At 45.8% G+C, this 21,936-nt stretch overlaps 1 protein-coding gene across 1 annotated transcript in view; it reads left to right on the top strand.

Annotated features, from left to right (window-relative positions):
* TMEM178B (transmembrane protein 178B) overlaps nt 1–19,563 on the top strand; it is a 360,849-nt gene extending 341,286 nt beyond the window's left edge. The window contains exon 4 of the mRNA XM_059932623.1: nt 19,308–19,563. Coding sequence (XP_059788606.1) covers nt 19,308–19,558 — 251 coding nt within the window. The 3' untranslated portion in view covers nt 19,559–19,563. The remainder of the gene's footprint in view (nt 1–19,307) is intronic.
* Nucleotides 19,564–21,936: the final 2,373 nt, after the last annotated feature.

Genomic DNA, 21,936 nt, shown 5'->3' with positions numbered 1-21,936 from the left:
GTCACCTGTCCTTGAACCCTCTCTTCCTGAGCTCACTCAGATTTACCCATCTCCATCTTTCCTGAAACTCTCATCTCTTGTCTTCCATGATAATACACTCATGATTTTTGCTTTCCTCTGTGCCCTTCTATTTTCTTTGCTCTTGGCTCCACCTGTAGATGTGGTCTTCAATACTCTTCTTTTTCCCTATAAACATGTCCCCCTTGTCAACAACACCTACCTTCACAGTGATCACTGTCTCTGCACAGATGAGTCTGGAACCTGTGCATGGAACAGTCTTTTCTGAGCTCCAGCCTCATATTTTTCATTGTTCACTAGACATCTCCCCCTTCTGGAACCTCAAGCGTGCCTTGAACTAGGCTTGTCCTTTCTCTACATGCATGTGCTTTATGTTTTTTGCATACATACCAAACACCTGGCTTACTCTGGACACCTGAGAAGTCAACTCCCATCCTTTCCCTTCCCCCAATGAAATGAGCTGCGTTTCTTGACTTCCTCAGCACGTGTGTCTGTCAGTTACCACTGGATCATTTTTCACTTTTCCAGTTTCATCCCACACCTTTCCATCAATTATCGACATCTGCCAGTATTCCCTTTGCAATAATCTTTGGGGCCCATTCACTTGTTTCCAACCGCTGAGCACCACGTGGGCCTCTATTACTATTGTAGAGCCCCTAGTGGAACTCTCTGTCCCACCACTTAGTTGCTAACCTCTGAGCCTCTATTTTCTCATCTGTAAAATTGAGATGTTGCTATAAAGATGAAATAATACATAGGAAAAAACATCTAGCCGAGAATAAACATTCCCTAAGTATTTCATTTCCCTGCTTTCCACTAAATTCCATCTTTGCACCATACTACCTTTCTAAAATACACGTATTACCATGTCATTTGTCTGATGAGAAACATTCTGTGGTTCCATATTGTCTGTAAAGGCCAATGTCCCTGGCCTGGAGCTTCATGTCGGCCACAGTCTTGTCTTCAGCCGTACATCCTGTGCTCCCTCCCCTTCAGACCGACCACCTGTCACTGTCTGCCACCATGCCACCTCTCTCTGCCTGTTGAAGCCCTGTGCTTTCCTCAAGGTTCAATTTATAGTCAGTGTCTTCCAGAAACCTTTCTGAATCAGCTTAACTAAAACCAGACTCTTCCTCTGGACTCAGACATCCCTTTGTAACATTTTGATGACACTTACCTCATTGTGAAGACCTTGGAGAGCAGAAATCTAGATCATTTCCTGTCTCCCCTCTGGGGCAAAGCCTCCGTGGTAGCAGGGGGCCTCCTTCTTGCTGAGTTGTCAATTTGCTCTTTTTTATTTTTAAACCTTAATATGGGGATTTCCCCGATGGTCCACTGGTTAAGGCTTTGCAATTCCACTGCAGGGAATTTGATCCCTGGTCGGGGAACTAAGATCCCACACGCCACGTGATGCGGCCAAAAAATTTTTTTAAAGATTAAAAAACAAAAAAACCTTAATATGGTTTCTGGTAACTTTGACTTATTGGACTTGGGTCCTCTCTGCTAAAGTAAGATCACTTAAAGTCATTACTTTCTTCCTCCAACGGTCTTTAAAGTATTTGGAGACAACCCTATTGCCCTTGTTAATTACTTGCTTTACAAACTAAATTCAACTCAATAAACACCGAATGGGTGCCTACTGTGTGCTAGGCATTGTGCTAGCACCCAGGACACACATGGTCCCTGCCTTAAGGACACCCAGGCAGAGTGATCGGTGCTGTAACAGAGGGGACTGTGGGTGCAACAGAGAAAGGGAGCGTCTCTCTGCTGGGGACTCGGGAGCAGCCTCACAGGGGAGCTAATGATTGAGGCTAAAGGGAGAATTGAGTAAACTTGCCCGGTTCTTACTGTTGCCCCTTAAAGGGCTTTTAATGTTCATTTATCAAATGAAACTGCTCCTAGACTTGGAGTTGGCCACTCTTCAGAAGCAGCATGCCAAGTCCTTACTTATTCATTCTCGTTTAGGATTTCACATGTCATTAATACATATCCGTTTATATACATCTCTGTGTAACTAAACTCTATTGTGAATGAGGCAAAAAATCCCTTTCATCTTTTTTTTTCCCGAAACCCATCTTTAATATTTTACTTTATTTGCCAGTGATCCCTGATTTCAAATATTTTCCCCATGTACACTCACTTCATTTTTTTCTTTCTTTCTTTTTAATTTTTGAATTTTATTTTTTTTATACAGCAGGTTCTTATTAGTCATCAATTTTATACACATCAGTGTATACATGTCAATCCCAATCGCCCAATTCATCACACCACCATTCCCACGCCCCCACGGGTTTCCCCCCTTGGTGTCCATACGTTTGTTCTCTACATCTGTGTCTCTATTTCTGCCCTGCAAACTGGTTCATCTGTACCATTTTTCTAGGTTCCACATACATGAGTTACTATACGATATTTGTTTTTCTCTTTCTGATTTACTTCACTCTGTATGACATTCTCTAGATCCATCCACGTCTCAACAAATGACCGAATTTCGTTCCTTTTTATGGCTGAGCAATATTCCATTGTATATATGTACCACATCTTCTTTATCCATTCATCTGTCGCTGGGCATTTAGGTTGCTTCCATGACCTGGCTATTGTAAATAGTGCTGCAATGAACATTGGGGTGCATGTGTCTTTTTGAATTATGCTTTTCTCTGGGTATATGCCCAGTAGTGGGACTGCTGGATCATATGGTAATTCTATTTTTAGTTTTTTAAGGAACCTCCATACTGTTCTCCATAGTGGCTGTATCAATTTACATTCCCACCAACAGTGCAAGAGGGTTCCCTTTTCTCCACACCCTCTCCAGCATTTGTGGTTTGTAGATTTTCTGATGATGCCCATTCTAACTGGTGTGAGGTGATACCTCATTGTAGTTTTGATTTGCATTTCTCTAATAATTAGTGATGTTGAGCAGCTTTTCTTGTGCCTCTTGGCCATCTGTATGTCTTCTTTGGAGAAATGTCTATTTAAAGTCATTACTTTCTTCCTCCAATGGTCTTTAAAGTATTTGGAGACAACCCTATTGCCCTTGTTAATTACTTGCTTTACAAACTAAATTCAACTCAATAAACACCGAATGGGTGCCTACTGTGTGCTAGGCATTGTGCTAGCACCCAGGACACACATGGTCCCTGCCTTAAGGACACCCAGGCAGAGTGATCGGTGCTGTAACAGAGGGGAGGTAGGTTCCCTCTATGCCCACTTTCTGGAGAGTTTTTATCATAAACAGGTGTTGAATTTTGTCAAAAGCTTTCTCTGCATCTATTGAGATGATCATATGGTTTTTATTCTTAAATTTATTAATATGGTGTATCACATTGATTGATTTGCGTATATTGAAGAATCCCTGCATCCCTGTGATAAATCCCACTTGATCATGGTGTATGATCCTTTTAATGTGTTGTTGGATTCTGTTTGCTAGTATTTTGTTGGGGATTTTTGCATCTATATTCATCAGTGATATTGGTCTGTAATTTTCTTTTTCTGGAGTATCTTTGTCTGGTTTTGGTATCAGGGTGATGGTGGCCTCATAGAATGAGTTTGGGAGTATTCCTTCCTCTGCAATTTTTTGGAAGAGTTTGAGAAGGATGGGTGTTAGCTCTTCTGTAAATGTTTCATAGAAGTCACCTGTGAAGCCATCTGGTCCTGGACTTTTGTTTGTTGGAAGATTTTTAATCACAGTTTCAATTTCATTACTTGTGATTGGTCTGTTAATATTTTCTGTTTCTTCCTGGTTCAGTCTTGGAAGGTTATACCTTTCTAAGAATTTGTCCATTTCTTCCTGGTTGTCCATTTTATTGGCATAGAGTTGCTTGTAGTAGTCTCTTAGGATGCTTTGTATTTCTGCGGTGTCTGTTGTAACTTCTCTTTTTTCATTTCTGATTTTATTGATTTGAGTCCTCTCCCTCTTTTTCTCGATGAGTCTGGCTAATGGTTTATCAGTTTTATCTTCTCAAAGAACCAGCTTTTAGTTTTATTGATCTTTGCTATTGTTTTCCTTGTTTCTATTTCATTTATTTCTGCTCTGATCTTTATGATTTCTTTCCTTCTGCTAGCTTTGGGTTTTGTTTGTTCTTCTTTCTGTAGTTCCTTTAGGTGTAAGGTTAGATTGTTTATTTGAGATTTTTCTTGTTTCTTGAGGTAGGTTTGTATAGCTCTAAACTTCCCTCTTAGAACTGCTTTTGCTGCATCCCATAGGTTTTGGATCGTCGTGTTTTCATTGTCATTTGTCTCTAGGTATTTTCTGATTTCCTCTTTGATTTCTTCAGTGATCTCTTGGTTCTTTAGTAACATATTGTTTAGCCTCCATGTGTTTGTGTTTTTTACGTTTTTTTCCCTGTAATTCATTTCTAATCTCATGGCGTTGTGGTCAGAAAATATGCTTGATATGATTTCAGTTTTCTTAAATTTACTGAGGCTTGATTTTTGACCCAAGATGTGATCTATCCTGGAGAATGTTCCGTGCGTACTTGAGAAGAAAGTGTAATCTGCTGTTTTTGGATGGAATGTCCTATAAATATCAATTAAATCTATCTGGTCTATTGTGTCATTTAAAACTTCTGTTTCCTTATTAATTTTCTGTTTGGATGATCTGTCCATTGGTGTAAGTAAGGTGTTAAAGTGCCCCACTATTATTGTGTTACTGTCGATTTCCTCTTTTATAGCTGTTAGTAGTTGCCTTATGTATTGAGGTGCTCCTGTGTTGGGTGCATATATATTTATAATTGTTATATCTTCTTCTTGGATTGATCCCTTGATCATTATGTAGTGTCCTTCCTTGTCTCTTGTAACATTCTTTATTTTAAAGTCTATTTTGTCTGATATGAGCATTGCTACCCCAGCTTTCTTTTGATTTCCATTTGCATGGAATATCTTTTCCCATCCCCTCACTTTCAGTTTGTATGTGTCCCTAGGTCTGAAGTGGGTCTCTTGTAGATAGCACATATATGGGTCTTGTTTTTGTATCCATTCAGCAAGCCTGTGTCTTTTGGTTGGAGCATTTAATCCTTTCACGTTTAAGGTAATTATTGATTTGTATGTTCCTATGACCATTTTCTTAATTGTTTTGGGTTTGTTTTTGTAGGTCCTTTTCTTCTCTTGTGTTTCCCACTTAGAGAAGTTCCTTTAGCATTTGTTGTAGAGCTGGTTTGGTGGTGCTGAATTCTCTTAGCTTTTGCTTGTCTGTAAAGCTTTTGATTTCTCCATGGAATCTGAATGAGACCCTTGCCGGGTAGAGTAATCTTGGTTGTAGGTTCTTCCATTTCGTCACTTTAAGTATATCATGCCACTCCCTTCTGGCTTGTAGAGTTTCTGCTGAGAAATCAGCTGTTAACCTTAAGGGAGTTCCCTTGTATGTTATTTGTCATTTTTCCCTTGCTGCTTTCAGTAATTTTTCTTTGTCTTTAATTTTTGCCAATTTGATTACTCTGTGTCTCAGCGTGTTTCTCCTTGGGTTTATCCTGCCTGGGACTCTCTGTGCTTCCTGGACTTGGGTGGCTATTTCCTTTCCCATGTTAGAGAAGTTTTCGACTATAATCTCTTCAAATATTTTCTTGGGTCCTTTCTCTCTCTCTTCTCCTTCTGGGACCCCTATAATGCGAATGTTGTTGCGTTTAATGTTGTCCCAGAGGTCTCTTAGGCTGTCTTCATTTCTTTTCATTGTTTTTTCTTTATTCTGTTCTGCAGCAGTGAATTCCACCATTCTGTCTTCCAGGCCACTTATCCGTTCTTCTGCCTCAGTTATTCTGCTATTGATTCCTTCTAGTGTAGTTTTCATTTCAGTTATTGTCTTGTTTGTCTCTGTTTGTTTGTTCTTTAATTCTTCTAGGTCTTTGTTAAACATTTCTTGCATCTTCTTGATCTTTGCCTCCATTGTTTTTCCGAGGTCCTGGATCATCTTCACTATCATTATTCTGAATTCTTTTTCTGGAAGGTTGCCTGTCTCCACTTCATTTAGTTGTTTTTCTGGGGTTTTATCTTGTTCCTTCATCTGGTACATAGCCATCTGCCTTTTCATCTTGTCTATCTTTCTGTGAATGTGGTTTTTGTTCCACAGGCTGCAGGATTGTAGTTCTTCCTGTTTCTGCTGTCTGCCCTCTCCCCTTTCATCTTTAAAAAAAAAAATGCTTAAGCAGCTTTGTGTCAAGTTAAATATAAATTTAGTATGATATTTGACCCCATAATTTTGGCGCTGTGGAGGAAGAAATGCCAATAGCTGTGTCCTTCCTACTGCCCCCGTAACAAAACCTAAGAATCCCTTAAACATTCCACCACACTCCCAGGCTACAGTTTATTTTAAATGATAATTAATTAAAATATCCCTTCCAATTCAGCTCTCAACATTTTCAGACAAGTTCTACTGAAATCACATTTCCCGGAATCCTCTGGGTCACAGCTTTTTAGGGTCCCTGAGTTAGTACGGCCAAGGGAAATTGGATGGCATTCTCTCTTTATCTCAGCATTCCCTTCTGGGCCCATAAAGTAGGAAACTTCTCTCCTCTCTTTAGAAGGGTACCAACTCTACCTTATAAGGCCCTACTTCTAAAGGAGAAGAGGTGACTGACTTCTCTGATTGGTGAGGTCAGAGGAGGCCAAGCTTGGGGAGCCCAGCAACATGTGGATCTTCTGCCCGTGCTTTGCTCCTCCAGGTGGCCAGTATTCTCAGGGTCAAGGCTCAGGCCAGCATCAGGAGGCCAGGTTGGAGGCCTATTTCCCTTTCTTTTTCTGGCCCACCAGTGTGAGTCACTTCTGGGTGAGTGTATCTGCTCTGCAGACCCAAACATTCCCTTGGGGAAACCATCCTAAAATGTCAGCCTTGGGGGGGAAGTATTACTGAGCTTGATTGTGGCCAGGGGCCAAGCCACAGTTGCCACACTTGCCTCAACAGTAAGAAAGCTGGTATTTCCCATCCTGTCTACCTCCTTTCTGGGACTCTCTTCTTATCAGAGTTTGAATTCAGAAAATGAAGAGGGGTGAATAATGATCATTCCCTAAATCTCCCAGACAAAAGTGAAGCTAAAAGCATTGCTAGGTAGAGGCCCACTAACGAGCCATTAGCAGTGTGGGGAGGAGCCCTCTGATGGGCTGCGGTCCGTAGCGGGCTCCTTTGGGTCGTCTGACCACCAGCTTACTCTGCCCACTGGGGTTGGTTTCTGGCCTCCTGGGAAGCTACAAACAGTCTTATTGAAAGAGAGTTAATGCTCTGATCTTGATTCCTTTCCTTCCTCGGCCACACCATCCTGCTCCTCATAGAAAACTCATGTCCCTCTACAGGAAGTCACCCTTTTACCCAACACAAATAGGAGTGAAGTTACGTACGGTTGTGATACGGTTTCCTAGTTCTCTGGAGAATTCAGCCACGAGATTTTATTAACTGAGCCTTGAGTCTGAGGGGCACCCAGAGCCTCCTCAGGACCACGTTTGATAACAATAGGGCCTCTTCTCCCAATCTCACCATCTAGTGGATAAATCTGATTTCAACGCCACTGTGTATAGGGCCCTATTGAGGAGGAAAAGAGCTTCTCTGCTTGCATTGTGTACAGTCCAGCTCCAGAGACAATACACATGCACGTGAAATAGCTGGAATGAGAGAAGACATAACAAGTGGCAAAAGCATGGATTTGAATCCTGGCTCCAGTACAGAGCAGCTGGTGATCTTGGGCAATTTACTTAACCTCTCTGTGTCTTTCCCCATCTAAATCTCATAAGGTTGCTTTGAGGATTCAAAGAACTACCATTTGTAAAGCATTTGGGACAATGCCTACCCTATTAAAAATAGTATATATAAGCATTTGATCCATATAAAGCTATATATGTGTTCAGTGACCCAGTGGTGAGGTGACAGCATGCCAGAATCACTTGGGTACAGGTTTTCATCTCAAAGAAAGGCCAGGCCAAGCTGACAAATGTGCCAGGCATATGGAAACATAAACCAAACCAGGTGGTAGACTCTCCTGATCTTCTGGCTACCACCCCAAGCGTCTTCCTCTGCTAATGAACATGGCATTGGCTTGGATCAGATAGGGCAGAAGCCAGAGAGATTTCTTACAGGAGCCAATTTCTTCCAGACACTTAAACAGCTGGGTCCCAATCCTTCCATGTTTCAAATCAGGGCAGTTTTGAGCTGAGCCTCATATGCACACTGATGGCAAGTAATGACATCTAATGGTCTCGTTCACCAGCCCTTCTGTGCATGTCAGGAGGTGAGAAGCAGTATCTTCTCTCCAGGCAGCTCATGTTTGACAGAATAAGTGACAGCAGGTCCTAGAACAATTCAGAGAGAATGGTACCTTTTTGTCCCAATACCTAGAGTCACAGGATCATTTAATTGGAAGGATCTTAGAGATCTTGTCCTACCCCCTGTATTTTATGGTTGATCATAGCCAAGAGAGGTGAGGTGGTTTATCCACTTAATGGGAAAGAATGGGACCAGAACCTGGATTTTCTGATTCTTGGTGGAAGTTGTCTTTCCACTAAGCCACATCCCCATCAGTAGCAGCTCTCCTCCCAGGAAGCTGGTGCAGGCTGACTTGGTGGGCCTCTGGGCGGGCCACGAGAGCCTTATGATGACCAAGACAGGAATTCAAACATAATGATAGATTTACTTGTATTGGGCTTCATGCTGGCTTTGGGAGGTGGGGGTGGCATTGGTGATGTGGCTTTCTCTGCAAAATCCTTGTATCCACTTAGGAAGATGAATGTTAGACCAACCAGAGAGCTGTAGTATCTGAGATACGGTCTGCAGGAGGTTTTGTATGACTTCAAGCATTGTCCCTAGCAAGAAGCCCAGGGCAAGATTGCCCTCTGCCCTAAAGGTTCTCAATGTTTTCTCCATGGACCCTTGTTGTCCACCAGAAAGTGCTGGCCTAGAAAGAGAAGGAGAGAAAAGAGAAGCAGGGGCAGGAATATGGCATGCTCTAAGTGGCCTTACACTTGGAAGCTCACTATTCACAGCTTGAGAATGTTCCTTTCTGCACAGCTGTAGGTGCCACTCTTAGTCTAGTTAAGACGCCAGTTGGATCCACTAACTCCCAGCCCTGAACCAAGGCCCAGATGGATAGAAAACTGCAAAAATTCGCATTGAGAAAAATGTGATGCTGCACTCTTGATTCATTTCCTCTCTAGAACTCTCTTTCCTGCCCTATTTGGAAAGCTCTTAGCTCACCACAGACCACCAGGCTCAGATGTTCCCAACTTTTCATTCCCTGAAGCATGAAATATCCAAGGCCAGGTGGGCAAGAGTGGAGTGGGCCAGTGGTTGCTTCCCCTGGGGGATATTGTTTTTTAATGGGGCCAGTGGAAGCAAGTGTGATGTGTAGTTCTCAGATGTTTCCACAATCAAATAGTTTGAGGCTTTACAGCGAAATCAAATATTTGCTCTGTTCCTTATACTTTGGGACCTTCAGCAAATTATTTAATTTGGGATTATGATGTGAATTATATAATTTATATGATGTGTGTGTGTATATATATATTAATGCATATACATATATGATTTACATAAATATATGTAATCTCACAGCAACCTCAAGAGATACAGAAGATACATAAACTGAGGCTTGGCTTGAGTCAGCTGCCTCTGCCTGAATTAACCCTTGTGATCACAGAATGGCTTCCCCGGGAGAAACAATGGGGGTGGTGTTTTAACAAAAGAAGAAAGAAGGGAAAGTGTACTGTGTAGACTCAAAACAAAACAAAACAAAAAAATAGCTCTCACGGTCCACTAGGCAATAGGTGTTTAATAAATGAATTTTATAATAATTTAATAAATGGGATAGCTGTAAATGTTGCCTCTACATTCCAGGGGAACCACGGTCAGAGCCTCAACAGCACTTACAAAAGGTCCCCAACTCATGTCACCTAGCTATTCCCAACCCTTCTCTTAGGGCTGCTTCCTTTTACCCATCCTGGTTGAGCCACGGGCTTCTTTGCAAACCCAGCGATGTCATGATGTAACTAACCCCCACTGGATGCTGAAACCTGAGCCCAAAGATAAGTTCCCTTACCAAGGAGGGTCTCAGAAGTGTATTTTGAGATCTTCCAAATTCCGTGGTTGGAGTGCCAACAAAGCCCACAGAACGAAGGGTCCTGAGTGAGCACTGTCTCTGGTCTCCGCTGAGAGCAAGTGCTTCCTGGTTTGGCACTTGCCCTGCGACGGGGCCGGGAGAGAATGGAGCGGGTGATGGAGGTGAAAAGCAGCAAGCACAATTTTTCTTGTCTTCCAGAACAATTTTTCTTCTCCCTCACTTAAAGCTTTCCATTTCTAACATCATACCTTACATATAGAAAGCAATTTTAACTTCTCTAAGCCTTTTCACATTTATTATTATCGCTCTTCAAAATAATCCTGCGGAGAGGGTATTATTCTGATGCTGAATTTCCCTAAAAATAAAAATGCTTCCTGAAATCCAGGGTACCCATTGAAACGCAAGGTCGATAGGCATGTACCTGTGTGGGCACACGCGTGCACGCACACACAGGTACACGCACACGCACGCACACAAAAACACCTCAGCAACCGCAAAACGATTTAGGAGAAAGGAGGGTGGGAGGGCCAGCCGGGATATCACCTTCATTCCCTTCTGGGTTTCAAAGCCCATATTTTCATTTAAAAGCTCCATAGCCCAGAAATCCATTTCCTCCAGTGATACGGATTTACTGGGCAGTGCTGTATCTAATACGAAAGGAGACACCACTACCGTAACCAATTCTGGAGAAAGTTACAGTCTAGCTGAACACAAACTAAAACAGAGAACAAGAGAAGGTTCCTATAGCTAATTGTCAGATTGCCTGTTCCAGACCAGAAAAGTTTTAGGGCTTCTGAAAAAAATGTGGATTTATCTGGTGCTGGGCATACTCAGAGAAGACTTCTTGGGCCATTCGGGGCTTGGACTGGGCCATAAAGGATAACTGCCAGGATAGCGGCAGGGGCTCTGTGCAGACTGGGTAAAGGATGGAAATGGCAGAGTCCAGTCAAAGAGACTGGACAGTGGCGCTTTGACCTTAGTAAATTCCCATCACAACCTTTGAACCCACTGATGCTCTCTTCCATTGGCTTAGCCCTTTAGGTGTTTCCCCGAGTTTGAAAAGGCTCAGTCTTGGATGTAGAGGTCACCTGGGCCAGTGATCTTGTGATCAAATCTAACATACACCCAGAAGAATAAGTGTCGTGATGGGGATTGAGGGCGAGTAAGCGTAGATGCGTCGATGAGATGGAGAAAAAGCCACACGACGCCCAGCAGCTATTGTTTTGTACGGCTGTGTTTAGATGCCTGTTTTTGTTACAGGTAGCCATAAAGTCTGGAGACATAGCCTTATTTTATCATGTATTGTAACGTCCTGTTAATAAGCCAGTTATTATATATTCACCTGTTGTATCAGATTGCAGTGGCTGCCAAAACAAAATACGACACACTGGGTGGCTTAAACAAGAGAAATTCATTTTTTCACAGTTCTGGAGGCTGGAAGTCCAAGATCAAGGTGTCATCAGGGTTGCTTCCTCTGAGGCCTGTCTCGCAGCCTTGCAGGTGGTCTCCCTCTTGCTGCCTTTTCATGTGGTCCTCCCTCTGTGCACGCAGCTGTCTCATATCTCTTTGTGTGTCCTAATCTCTTCCTACAAAGACACCAGTCACGTTGGATTAGGGCCCACCCTAAGAGCCTCATTTTCACTTAATTAGCTGTTTAACAGCCCTATCTCCAAATACAGTCACATTCTGAAATATTGGGGGGATTAGGGCTTCAGTATAGGAATTTTATGAGGACACAATTCAGTCCATGACACCCATGTTTCCAGGTTTGGTGGCTACCCTGGAGATATGGAAAACCAAGGGATGCGACTCCGTGTTCTGTGATAGGAACGCGGAGGCTTTTGCTTTAGAGTCAATGCCAACCTATTTGAACCAGCGAGTCCCTTTTGTCGCTTGAGCTGAGGATGTGGCATTACTGTGGCATAATCATGCCCGGACGTAGACCAGCCTTGCAGTGTGCAGACACAGACTCGGGGATACAAAAGCCGCTTGCCTTGCGGGTGAGGTGGCATTCATGCAATGACCGCCTAGAGCATCTGCAGAGTTTGCAGGATGATGGATGGTTTTGTGTTAACTCAGGGCCCCATCCCCTGCAGTGTGTTCTCCCCCAGAGCCTGTCACCACCCCCTGCCTCATCCCAGTGAACCCCTAAGGCACCTTGGCTGTGAAGCCCCATGTGACCTGCCTGCCGGCTGCCGCTGATGCAGTGGTGTATAATTCAACAGTAATTTATATTCCATGCAGGTCTGAGCAAAGCTATAAAGTGCTATCAAGAGCTAAATGCTGCTGAGACATTTAATCTAAGCAAAGGAAGGGTTTGTATACATCAGCTTCCTGGGATGCATACCACTGTTAAAGGAGGAGGGATCCTTTTTCTGTTTGCCGATTTGCTTCTTTATGGTTTTAAAGCTCAGAGGAGGCGGAAGGGAGAGAGTCTCAGAGAGGATTGGGCTGCTTCCTGACCTCCCTGACACACACGTCCGCGAGGGCACTTCTGCAGAGACAGCTTTGCAGCGACCTGTGGGGCTGGGGTCGGGACAGAGGCCCTCTGGCCACCATAGCAACAAGGCACCACGTGAGGGTCAGGGATAAGCAGGCGTCACTCCTTATTCCCAAGAGCAGAAAATGTCACACAGATGGATCTCTGGCCCTGGAAAGCTGCAGAAATTGTACTCCAGTGAAGTTTTGGGTACAACTTGGTCACAGAAAGAATAGCTATTTGGGAAAATGCCTCTGCACACGATATGTGACCGCCCTGGATTCCTGTGAGAACCTTCTTGAGGCCCTCGGTTTCCTAGGCAATGGCTTCTTGAATTAGTAAGAGCACTTCGCTGCCTTGCCTGAGACCACGGTTTTGATGCTGTTTCTCCACGGGGTCCGTGGCTGTGGTTTTACCGCGTGGCTCCTCCAACAGTCCCTGAAAGAAGTGGAGACGCGTTCTCCCCTCCCCTCCTGTGGATGCTGAAGCAGCGGCCACGTAGGAGGCCCCATCTCGCCCGCCTTACGTACCTGCAGTCACTGCTCGGAAGTGGGCTGAGCAGTGGTTAATGCCAAAACTCTGAATATCAGCTTAAAAATATCTTGGTACTCAACCTACCAGGTGGTACTGGGATAGAACCATTTGGGGTTGCAGATTAAGTGCTCCCTGGTGACACTTCAAGGTTGCAGAAGAATTAACTGCCCCAAAACAATGCTCTCCTGGCCTGGCATTTCTTAACGTGGCAACATACCCAGGGATCCAAGTTTCTGTGCTTCCACTGGGTTAATAAGGCTTTAGGTTTTCTGTAACCTACAAGCGAGGATTAATTTTTGTAGTCATTGCAGTATCACCGATTGGCCCCAGAGCACAGGGCAGGAGGGAACGTGTAGGAAGGTGACCAGTGTGTACTGCTTAGCCCAGGTCTTTCTAGCTTTAGGACCAAAAGTCACACTTACTAGGGACGCACCCTCTACCCTCACCAACTCCCAGGCAAACTGGGATGGTTGATCACCCTTCTAGGGAAGCAAGACTTAGAAAGAAAAAAAAGTCGGAAACTGAAGGGAATTGGGGGTTATGGGGGAAGCACTGGAAATCCTGTGTGTAGCCAGGGAGTACCTCAAACGTACCGTGTCCCTGGGGATTGGGACGCAGAATTACATAATATGTGATACCACATACTACCACATAATCCTATGAATCACTCATGTTCTGGTGGTAGTTCAAATCAGAGGAGAGGGTGAAGTGGCCAGAAAGAGCATGGAATGTGGGTTCAGATGAGGAATGGAAGCCCCAAGTCTGAAAAGACAAAGGGGGAGACAGACAGTGACATCTAGGGAGGGGGGGAACCAAGCCTGGATCAAGGGGCAGCTTGGAAACTCAGGGAAGAGATATCCATCCAGGCAGGAGGAAGTTGTCAAACAGCCAAGAAACTAAAAGTGGGGAGAAAACTAGAATCTAATATTCAGCAACCAGAGAAACATTAATTAGAGATGGCAGCAACGCGAGGAGGTGGGTGAAGATGCTGTATTTGGTGCTGGGACAAGAAGTCGGCCGGCTGGGCATGGAAACTCTTTTCTCTGTCTCGCCCTCACTCAAGCCTCAGCGGTGCCTGGAGTGGAGGGGTGGGGGGGCGGCCGGCGGGCGTGCGGCCAGGGATCCCAGAACACCACACAGCCCTCGCCCCTTCCAGCTGGGCGCTGACGGGACACGCAGACACCGGTGACTGGGGCTGGACCATGGGTTGCCAGGTGACATCATGGGTTTGATTCCTGAAAGAGCTCCAGGTGGGGATGGTCATCCAAGGAAGCAGGTGCTGTGTTTGAATCAAAAGGAAGCATCTATGTTTGCAGAGTTCGTTACACTCCTTGGCCATGCCTTCCCGCTCACAGGTGGAGTTTGCAAATAGGGACACCAGAGGGGTCTGGAGGACACTGGTCCCTCTATGCCAGTCGGTCTTGTTAGCACCGGCTCTTGGGCTGCGGGCACATGGGGTGGTGTGGTCTCATCTAACTGGACTTCCTGAGCTCTGAGTCCAAATGTGTGAGAGTCCTGGCACGGAAAAGGTAATTAGATGTCATTTCTCCTTCCAGCCCGCTGCAACTGACTAGTTGGGGCTGGGTGCCGGGAGGGCTGGGCTGAGTAGGAGTCTGAGGCCCCTTCCAGGCCCAGCAGGAATGAGGGTTGAGATGGATTAGCTATTTCTGCCAAAGGCATGGACTTGAAACTAATAGAAGAGCCATTGCACTTTGCTGTCCAAAGCTTTACAGTTCCTATAATGACATGCCTTATGGTCCCCTTGTGAATGGACAAGGCTGGTGCTTTTCAAAAATGTTTAGATCAAATGAAATTTCACGTGGAAACAGATCAAAGCAGGGCTATTCTGGCCAAAGAGAGGAGAGAGGGCTGGGGGTCTCTTTTACTCCCTCTTCCTTTCCCAGTGGCAGCTCCTGAGGCACCTCCATCGAACAGGGTTTGAAAACCACTGGAGGAGGGACTACTTTAGGAGAGGGTCAGGAAGGATCTCTCTGAGAGGATGGCATTTGAGTTGAGATCCCAGAAGATCTCAAGAAGAAGGCCATTCTTCTTAGCTAGAGTACAGGGAGTATGGGGGTCAAGCTGAGAAATGAGGCCAGATAGGTAGGAAGCGTCCACTCAGGTAAGGCCATACAGGCAGGGTAAGGAAGGTGGGATTTAAATTTTTTTTAATATCACTGGAAGAAGAAGGCAGGGAACCAATGATCTGTTACAGAGGTTCTGTGGGAGATGATGGAAGCCTGACCAGGATGGCAGCAGTGAGCATTTCGGAAGTTAGAGGCACGATGGGAGTGTGGGATGTGGACATGCCTTCTCGACTCAGGCTTAGAGACCTAGGACACTGGGGCACTGGGGTTGAAGGAGGGATGCTCTCCAGGCCAGGTGCGGACCCCCTTCTCTTTATTGCCTGCGGACTCCCTGTTCATTTTTCAAGACACTGCTTCCTCTGGGAAACCTTCCCTGGCCCGGCATAGTTGTCTCTTACCATTTACTTCTGGGTATTAGCCCTTCTTTTCCTAAACATGGCTAAATATAGGAGCCACCTTATAGTTGTCTGCTCCAGCTCCCCGATTTTACAGATGAGGGGACCAAAGATTCAGAGCTGATACTAAACTCGGGTCTCTTAATCCCCAGTTTGGTGCTATTTTCACTTCATCCTCAGCTTTTCATTTATGTCTGTCTCATATCCCCAGCGAGATTATAAGATTTTTTTTCATCTTTTTATTTTAGATTTTATTAAAAATTCTTAAGAACAGTGATCCTATCTTATTCTCCTTTTTATCCCCCTAACATCTAGCATAATGCTTGGCACAAACATAGAAGTTCAACAGATATTTGCTGATTGGCTGTTGGGTACACCATGGAGCCTGCGGCCGCAGGAATGTCCCCTTCCGTCTGCCCCATTGCAGTTAACCTGCCTCCCCAGACCTGACATCACTTAGGTCTGACAGCCGCGCTGCTGCTGTTCCTACTTGCCTAGCCAGTGTTACAGCCAGTTCTGGCCACACAGCAGAGCCTTGCTCCAAAGGCAAGGGCTTGGGCAGTTCTTTTCACTGAATTGCTAGCTGTGACTACAGTTAGTCTTGGAGGCTGATTGGAATTAGGCTCAAACCCCAAGCCATGGGGGGGAATTATTGAGAAGATGTGACCGTGCATTATTACGTTTGCCTTTCTTGGATCCTCCCTCACCAGTCGATAAGTGCTCCCGAGCAATAAAATGACCCAGGCCACGGCCTGTTCCTTGAGGGGAGAGGAGAGCCTCATACCTGCCCAAAGGACCACTGTACTTCTGGGTGAATGGAAAGAGGCTGCAGTCCCCCGTGCTGTAATATCTATTACCGCCCTTTAATTGAGGGTGCTTTCTAGCAGAGACATTTAGAATCTCTATTAGTTCCTCAGGGAACCCCTCAGAGTTGTTGGTGGTAGGGGGAGTTCTGCACCCCACCCTTCCCAGTTGGTCACCAATCCACAGGTCTGAGACTTGGGCTCATCACCTGAGACACAAAGCTGGGTCAGGTAGGGTCCTTGCGCGCCTGTGCCCCTCACCCCCCCACGCTCTGGTACTCCTGCCGTGTGTATTTCCCGTTATGAATGCACGTTTCCAAACTTGAATTTATAAGTGCAGAAGTACATAAAAATATCAATCCTTGCTCCGAACGGAAAACAGCCGTGTCTATGGTAGCTGACGGAAGCTGCTCCAACTCTTCCCTCTTTGTCAACACCGGGCTTTCCTGACATGTTGCACAGATGACCTGCATAACGGGCCATCTTAAGTGAGAGCCCTTAAAGTTTTTTCCCATCTGTGGGAATATTGATGGGAGCTAACAAACCACAGAAATCTTTAGAGGTTCCAAAGTCACAGAACAACTGACAGGAAGTGAAGGCAGGAAGATATCCCAACTAACCCTATTAACATGACAACAAGATGTATGTTATCAACAAGCTGGGCCATTTCCAATTGGTAGGTAATTAAGTCCATATGGTAATTAAGTAATTAGGTCTTCATTTATCAACCACATCTTTGTATCCTGTCTGCTCTGCTTGCAGAACACCCTTAAAATAGTGTCTATCAAGCTTTTTCAGCTACTGGCAACTTGGGAAGATCAAAACTTCCTTGAGACCGACCTTCTCTCCCGGAACAAATCACTGCACTTAATCAGGAAGACTGTACACAATTTGATGAGAAGAAATGTCTCCATTTTTAAAAGTATCCTATGTGGGTACAGTTTATAGAGAGCCCTTGGGTGACCTCAGTCACATCCAGAGCTTCAATTCATAAGATGATGACTCAGTCCACATCTCTAGCTCAGAAATTACTACCAGGCTCCAGACCCACGGTGCCAAGTGCCTTAACATCCCAAGGGCAGCTCAGATTTGAACTCAGCACGCATGCACACATGTGCGCTCTCTCTCTCCCTCTTCCTGTCCTAAATCTAAATTTTAGTAAATGACGTCATTGCGCACTCAGGTTTCTAAACCAGAAATTGAAAGCGTACTTGAGGCCCAAGCAGGCCAGCTCTGGTTTGTTGGAGTTTGGATTCTTTGGAACTGGTTGTCAAAACGAAGCTTTCTTCAATTCTAGCACTCCCAAGCCATTACGCTGTCCTTGGCCGGGGTCCCACAGGCTGCCTCCTTCCCTCTGGCCCCCCTCTGCTTCTTCCCTCACCTGAATCTGTGCTTCAAGGTTATACAAAGAACCTCTGCCCGAACACAGGGTCTCACCAGGCCAATCAACAGAAATCATCTGAGGAACTTTTAAAAAGGAAAGATTCCCATCCTCTCCCCAAGATTCTGATTCAGAAAGTCTGGGATGAGACATAATCCACCCTGGGTACCATCTTAGAATTCCGTCTGAACCCCAGGGCACAGCAGGAGAGACTCGGGGTGCTTTGTAACCCCCCCCCACTGTTTTCCCAGGTAATGATGGTGCCATATCTGTTTGTACACGATGACTGTCGCTGCACGCGTGTGCACAAGCATGTACACGAACACACAAACACACACACATGCACACATACGTACACCTACATGCTTCCCACCCACACAATTTTATTTATGCGGCACCTGTGCCCAGGTCACCCCTGACTCACTGCTTTCCATTGCCTCTACCAGCCATCATTCACTAAACAGTCATTCAGTCCTGCCCTGCTCCCTCCTCGCCAGACCCCTCCTTCCTTCTCCCCTTGACTACAGCTCCTAACTGGTCTCCCTGCCTCTGGACTGCCCTCTGCTCTGCTTCTGACTTAGTGGTCTTTGGAAACACAGATCACAGCCACTGAAGTGCGTGGACCCCTGCAGTACTATCGACCCCACCCAGCCTTTTCCAAACTTTACTTCTTCAGGCCATTGTTCTCCTATCTGCAGTGACAGAGGAAACATTAGACACAGCAAATATCCAGAAAAGCTCTTAAACTCATTTTAGGTACATCAAATATCTATTGGCTAAAAGTGGACTTATAATTCTATTTGATAACATTGTATCTCTTGTAGCAGCCTTCTCATTGGAGGTTAATTTGAGCAATGGTTTTTTTTAAAGGAGCGTCATTGAATAAGTTTGTGAAATACCTCATAAGACTAGGCTGGACAAGTTAACTTATGTTACTGTGGATTATGAATCTTAGTGGATGAGAAGTGACGTGCAGAGTTTCCCAGAGTTATTGCCTCTGCTGCCACGTCGTAAAGGAGTTATCTCCTAGGCTTAGTGTTCCACAGAAAACGCTGGGAAATGTCGTCTTACGGGACAAGGCTTCCAGGATTTGGATGACTGGTTGGTAAATGGATTAAAGGAAAACCCAATATCGTATGAGACATTGTGTATGGAAAAGAAAAGAATAAAAATGTTTTTCTCTTTAAAGAAGTAGCAGTGGGGGGTGTTTTCTGCGTCTCCAAGGAAAGACAGTGAATTTTAAAGGCTTTCGAGAAATGAGCCAGATACTCTCCTGCTTCACTGCGCCCTACACAAACTGTCATGTGATATATTTTTAGTATTTTCCCAAAGGAGAGACTCCCCGAGTTTATGCAAGACTGGGCAGTTATTGGAGCATGAGGGAGCCTTGATACTATTCCCCTCTCCATGAATATTTCCAAATATTGATCTCGTTGGCAGGTTACTCTTACCTGGATCTCCTCATTGTTCCTACTCAAGAAAATCGAAAATGTAGTAAACCTCACTTCTCTCTTTCTCTCTCCCTCTCCTCTTCCCTTTCCTTCTCTGTTACCCCACCCCTGTTTCTTCCCTTCTCCTCCAGGAACTTTCTGCATCATTTCACTGTGCACCTGTGTGGCCGGGATCAACTTTGAGCTGTCACGCTACCCACGCTACCTGTATGGACTCCCCGACGACATCAGCCATGGCTACGGATGGTCCATGTTCTGTGCTTGGGGGGGCCTGGGCCTCACGCTAATCTCGGGATTCTTCTGTACCTTGGCCCCTTCTGTCCAACCTGTCCCGAGGACCAACTGCCCCAAATCCAGACCCGAGAATGGGACAGTGTGCTAAAAAAACAAACCCATACATATATATATATATATATATAAATATATATATAAATATATATATAATATACATATATACAACAAAACTCAATCACGATGATGCCAGTGCCAAGGCAGAGTGGAGCTGGCTCAGGCACCTGCATCTCGTCGGACTTTGTGTTGCCTCATCACCGAGATGGGGAAGGCGTTCCCATCACGTGGCTCTTCCATCAGTTCTTAACTTTTGGCTCCGTGGTTTCTTGAAGACATCACCACTCGAGATAGTCCCGATTACCGTCACTCACGAGGATGGGGTGGTGGGCTGGGAAGGGACGGTGCCCGTGGTCTGGGGCGGCACGGGTGTAGACAAGGAAGTGCCCTCCGCTGGGCTGGCAGGAGGGGACAATACCCCAACACCGATCATATCAGAGAAACAATGCTCTTAGTTCATAGAATGTAACCAGATCTTTGAGGCCATTTCCAGAACCATTTTCTTCTCCTGCCCTTCCCGTTCTGATTTCCTTCCTGGCCGACCAGTGACACACAAGAAGTGGAAGAGGAAACACACCGAGAAGGGAGTTTTCTCTTTGCTGCCAAACTTTTGGACAAAGTTCCGGAGGTGGGAAGGGGGAGAGCACAGCTTGCTGAGAGACAAGATCCGCATCGATGAGAGGACACTTCAGCGGATGCTCAGAAAACCCAGGCTTACCTTCCAGCTGCCTTACGCCCAGTTAAGCAAGAGGCCGCCCTGCCCCGAACCCCATCTGCACTCCCCGGGAAGATCGGAGCCTTGGAGTAACGCTGTAGTGTGTGTGTGTGTGTGTGTGTGTGTGTGTGTGTGCGCGCGCGCGGGCGCACGCATGCGACAACTTCAGGCAGTTTCCTTTTTTTCTTTTCACCTTTTTAAATGGCAATAGTGGGTTATGACTGTTGTCTGTCATTTGTGGTGGTTTCATGGCCCAGGATGGAGGGCCCAAGACCTAGGAAGCATCATGAGGGGCGGGCTTCTATGGGGGCCAGTTTTGCAGCTTCAGATACCTGGAGTGTGTGTGCGTGCGTGTGTGTGTGTGTGTGGATGTTTTCTGAGTGTGGGGTTTTATCATTTGTGTTGCGTTTTTCTGTTATTTTTAGTGCAGCTGAAATTCCCAGAGGGCAGAACCAAGGACAAAACCACTGGGCAGAGGACCTGTGGTGCTTCACATCCCATTTCTGGGACGTCATGGGACTTAGTCCTCTAATTTTGGAAGTTCAAGACACAGCTGGGTACACGAGCCATGAGCGAAGAGGGGGAACACGGTTCAAGAGGGAGAAGGAAAGTGGCCTCTGTTGCTGTTGGAAAGTCCATATACCAGACAAGACCTTTCACTTCCCATCACAGAAGCTGTCCTTTGTCACTGGACATCCACCCCTTTTGCAGGGGTGACCTGTGTACAGACGAAAGAAAATGGGTCACCTGCAGAGAGAGCCGCCATGTCCCATGGACTCCAGTTTGTATGATATTGTGTAAATTCATGGAGAACTCTTGACTCTTGCCATCTTCTTCCTTTTCCTCTTGGTATTCAAGGCCTCGAACCCCAGGTAGCCATCTTGGTGGCTAGCACCCAAACAGAGGTGGCCTCCGTCCGGCCTGGTGTCTCAGGCTCGGGTGAGCGCATTGGCACTGCAGGGGGTTGGCGAGCTTTGGAGCCAGCCAGCGCGTTGTGAAAGCTGGGGGGACAGGAGTCTGCCAGCAAGAGTGGGCAGCAGCAGCTGACCGTCACCTCAGTGACCCCGCGGGGGCCGAGCAGCCCTGGGGAGGCAAGGAGAGAATCCCCTGAGCCGTCCAGCCATGGGTCAACCTTGTAGCCGAGAATTCAGTTGCTTCATAACTGAATGTGCTCTGGGAACTTTGCCACCCACTCAGCAGCCTTCCTTCCCAGCCATGCCCTCTGTTTCATCTATCTGTCCTCTACCCTGCCTCCCCTCCAGATCCCCCCTTTTCTCACCTGTGAACCATTTCCCTTCTCCCTCTTCCATCCACCAGGCTCCAAGTCCCGCCTCTCTCCTCATCTGCTCTTTTTGACTATGTGTGTGCGTGTAATTCACAACCACATAGGACATCTGATGTGCGTGGATGGGTCTGAGTGTGGGTCTCTGTGTGTGTGTATCTCTCTGGTGCATTTTGTGTACATTTGTGTCAGTATGTACCTGGACGCAGATGTGCGGTGTACTACTCAAGACTTCCTTGCTGGCGACACGGATCAGCTTCTGCAAAAAGGCTCATGTGTGAGTGAGTGCCCTGTGCGTGGGGAGATAGGAGATGACGGGGCAGGAAATGCTGTTAGCTCCTAATTGCACTTCTAAGGATGATTTTTAAAACAAAGGATGTATTCTATGAGAAGGGAGATAATTTTCAGGAAAACT

Source organism: Balaenoptera ricei, chromosome 9 (genome assembly GCF_028023285.1).
Source record: "Balaenoptera ricei isolate mBalRic1 chromosome 9, mBalRic1.hap2, whole genome shotgun sequence".
Taxonomy (NCBI): Eukaryota; Metazoa; Chordata; class Mammalia; order Artiodactyla; family Balaenopteridae; genus Balaenoptera; species Balaenoptera ricei.
The sequence above is the reverse complement of the archived record's forward strand: the minus strand, read 5'-3'. Positions and strand labels throughout refer to the sequence as shown.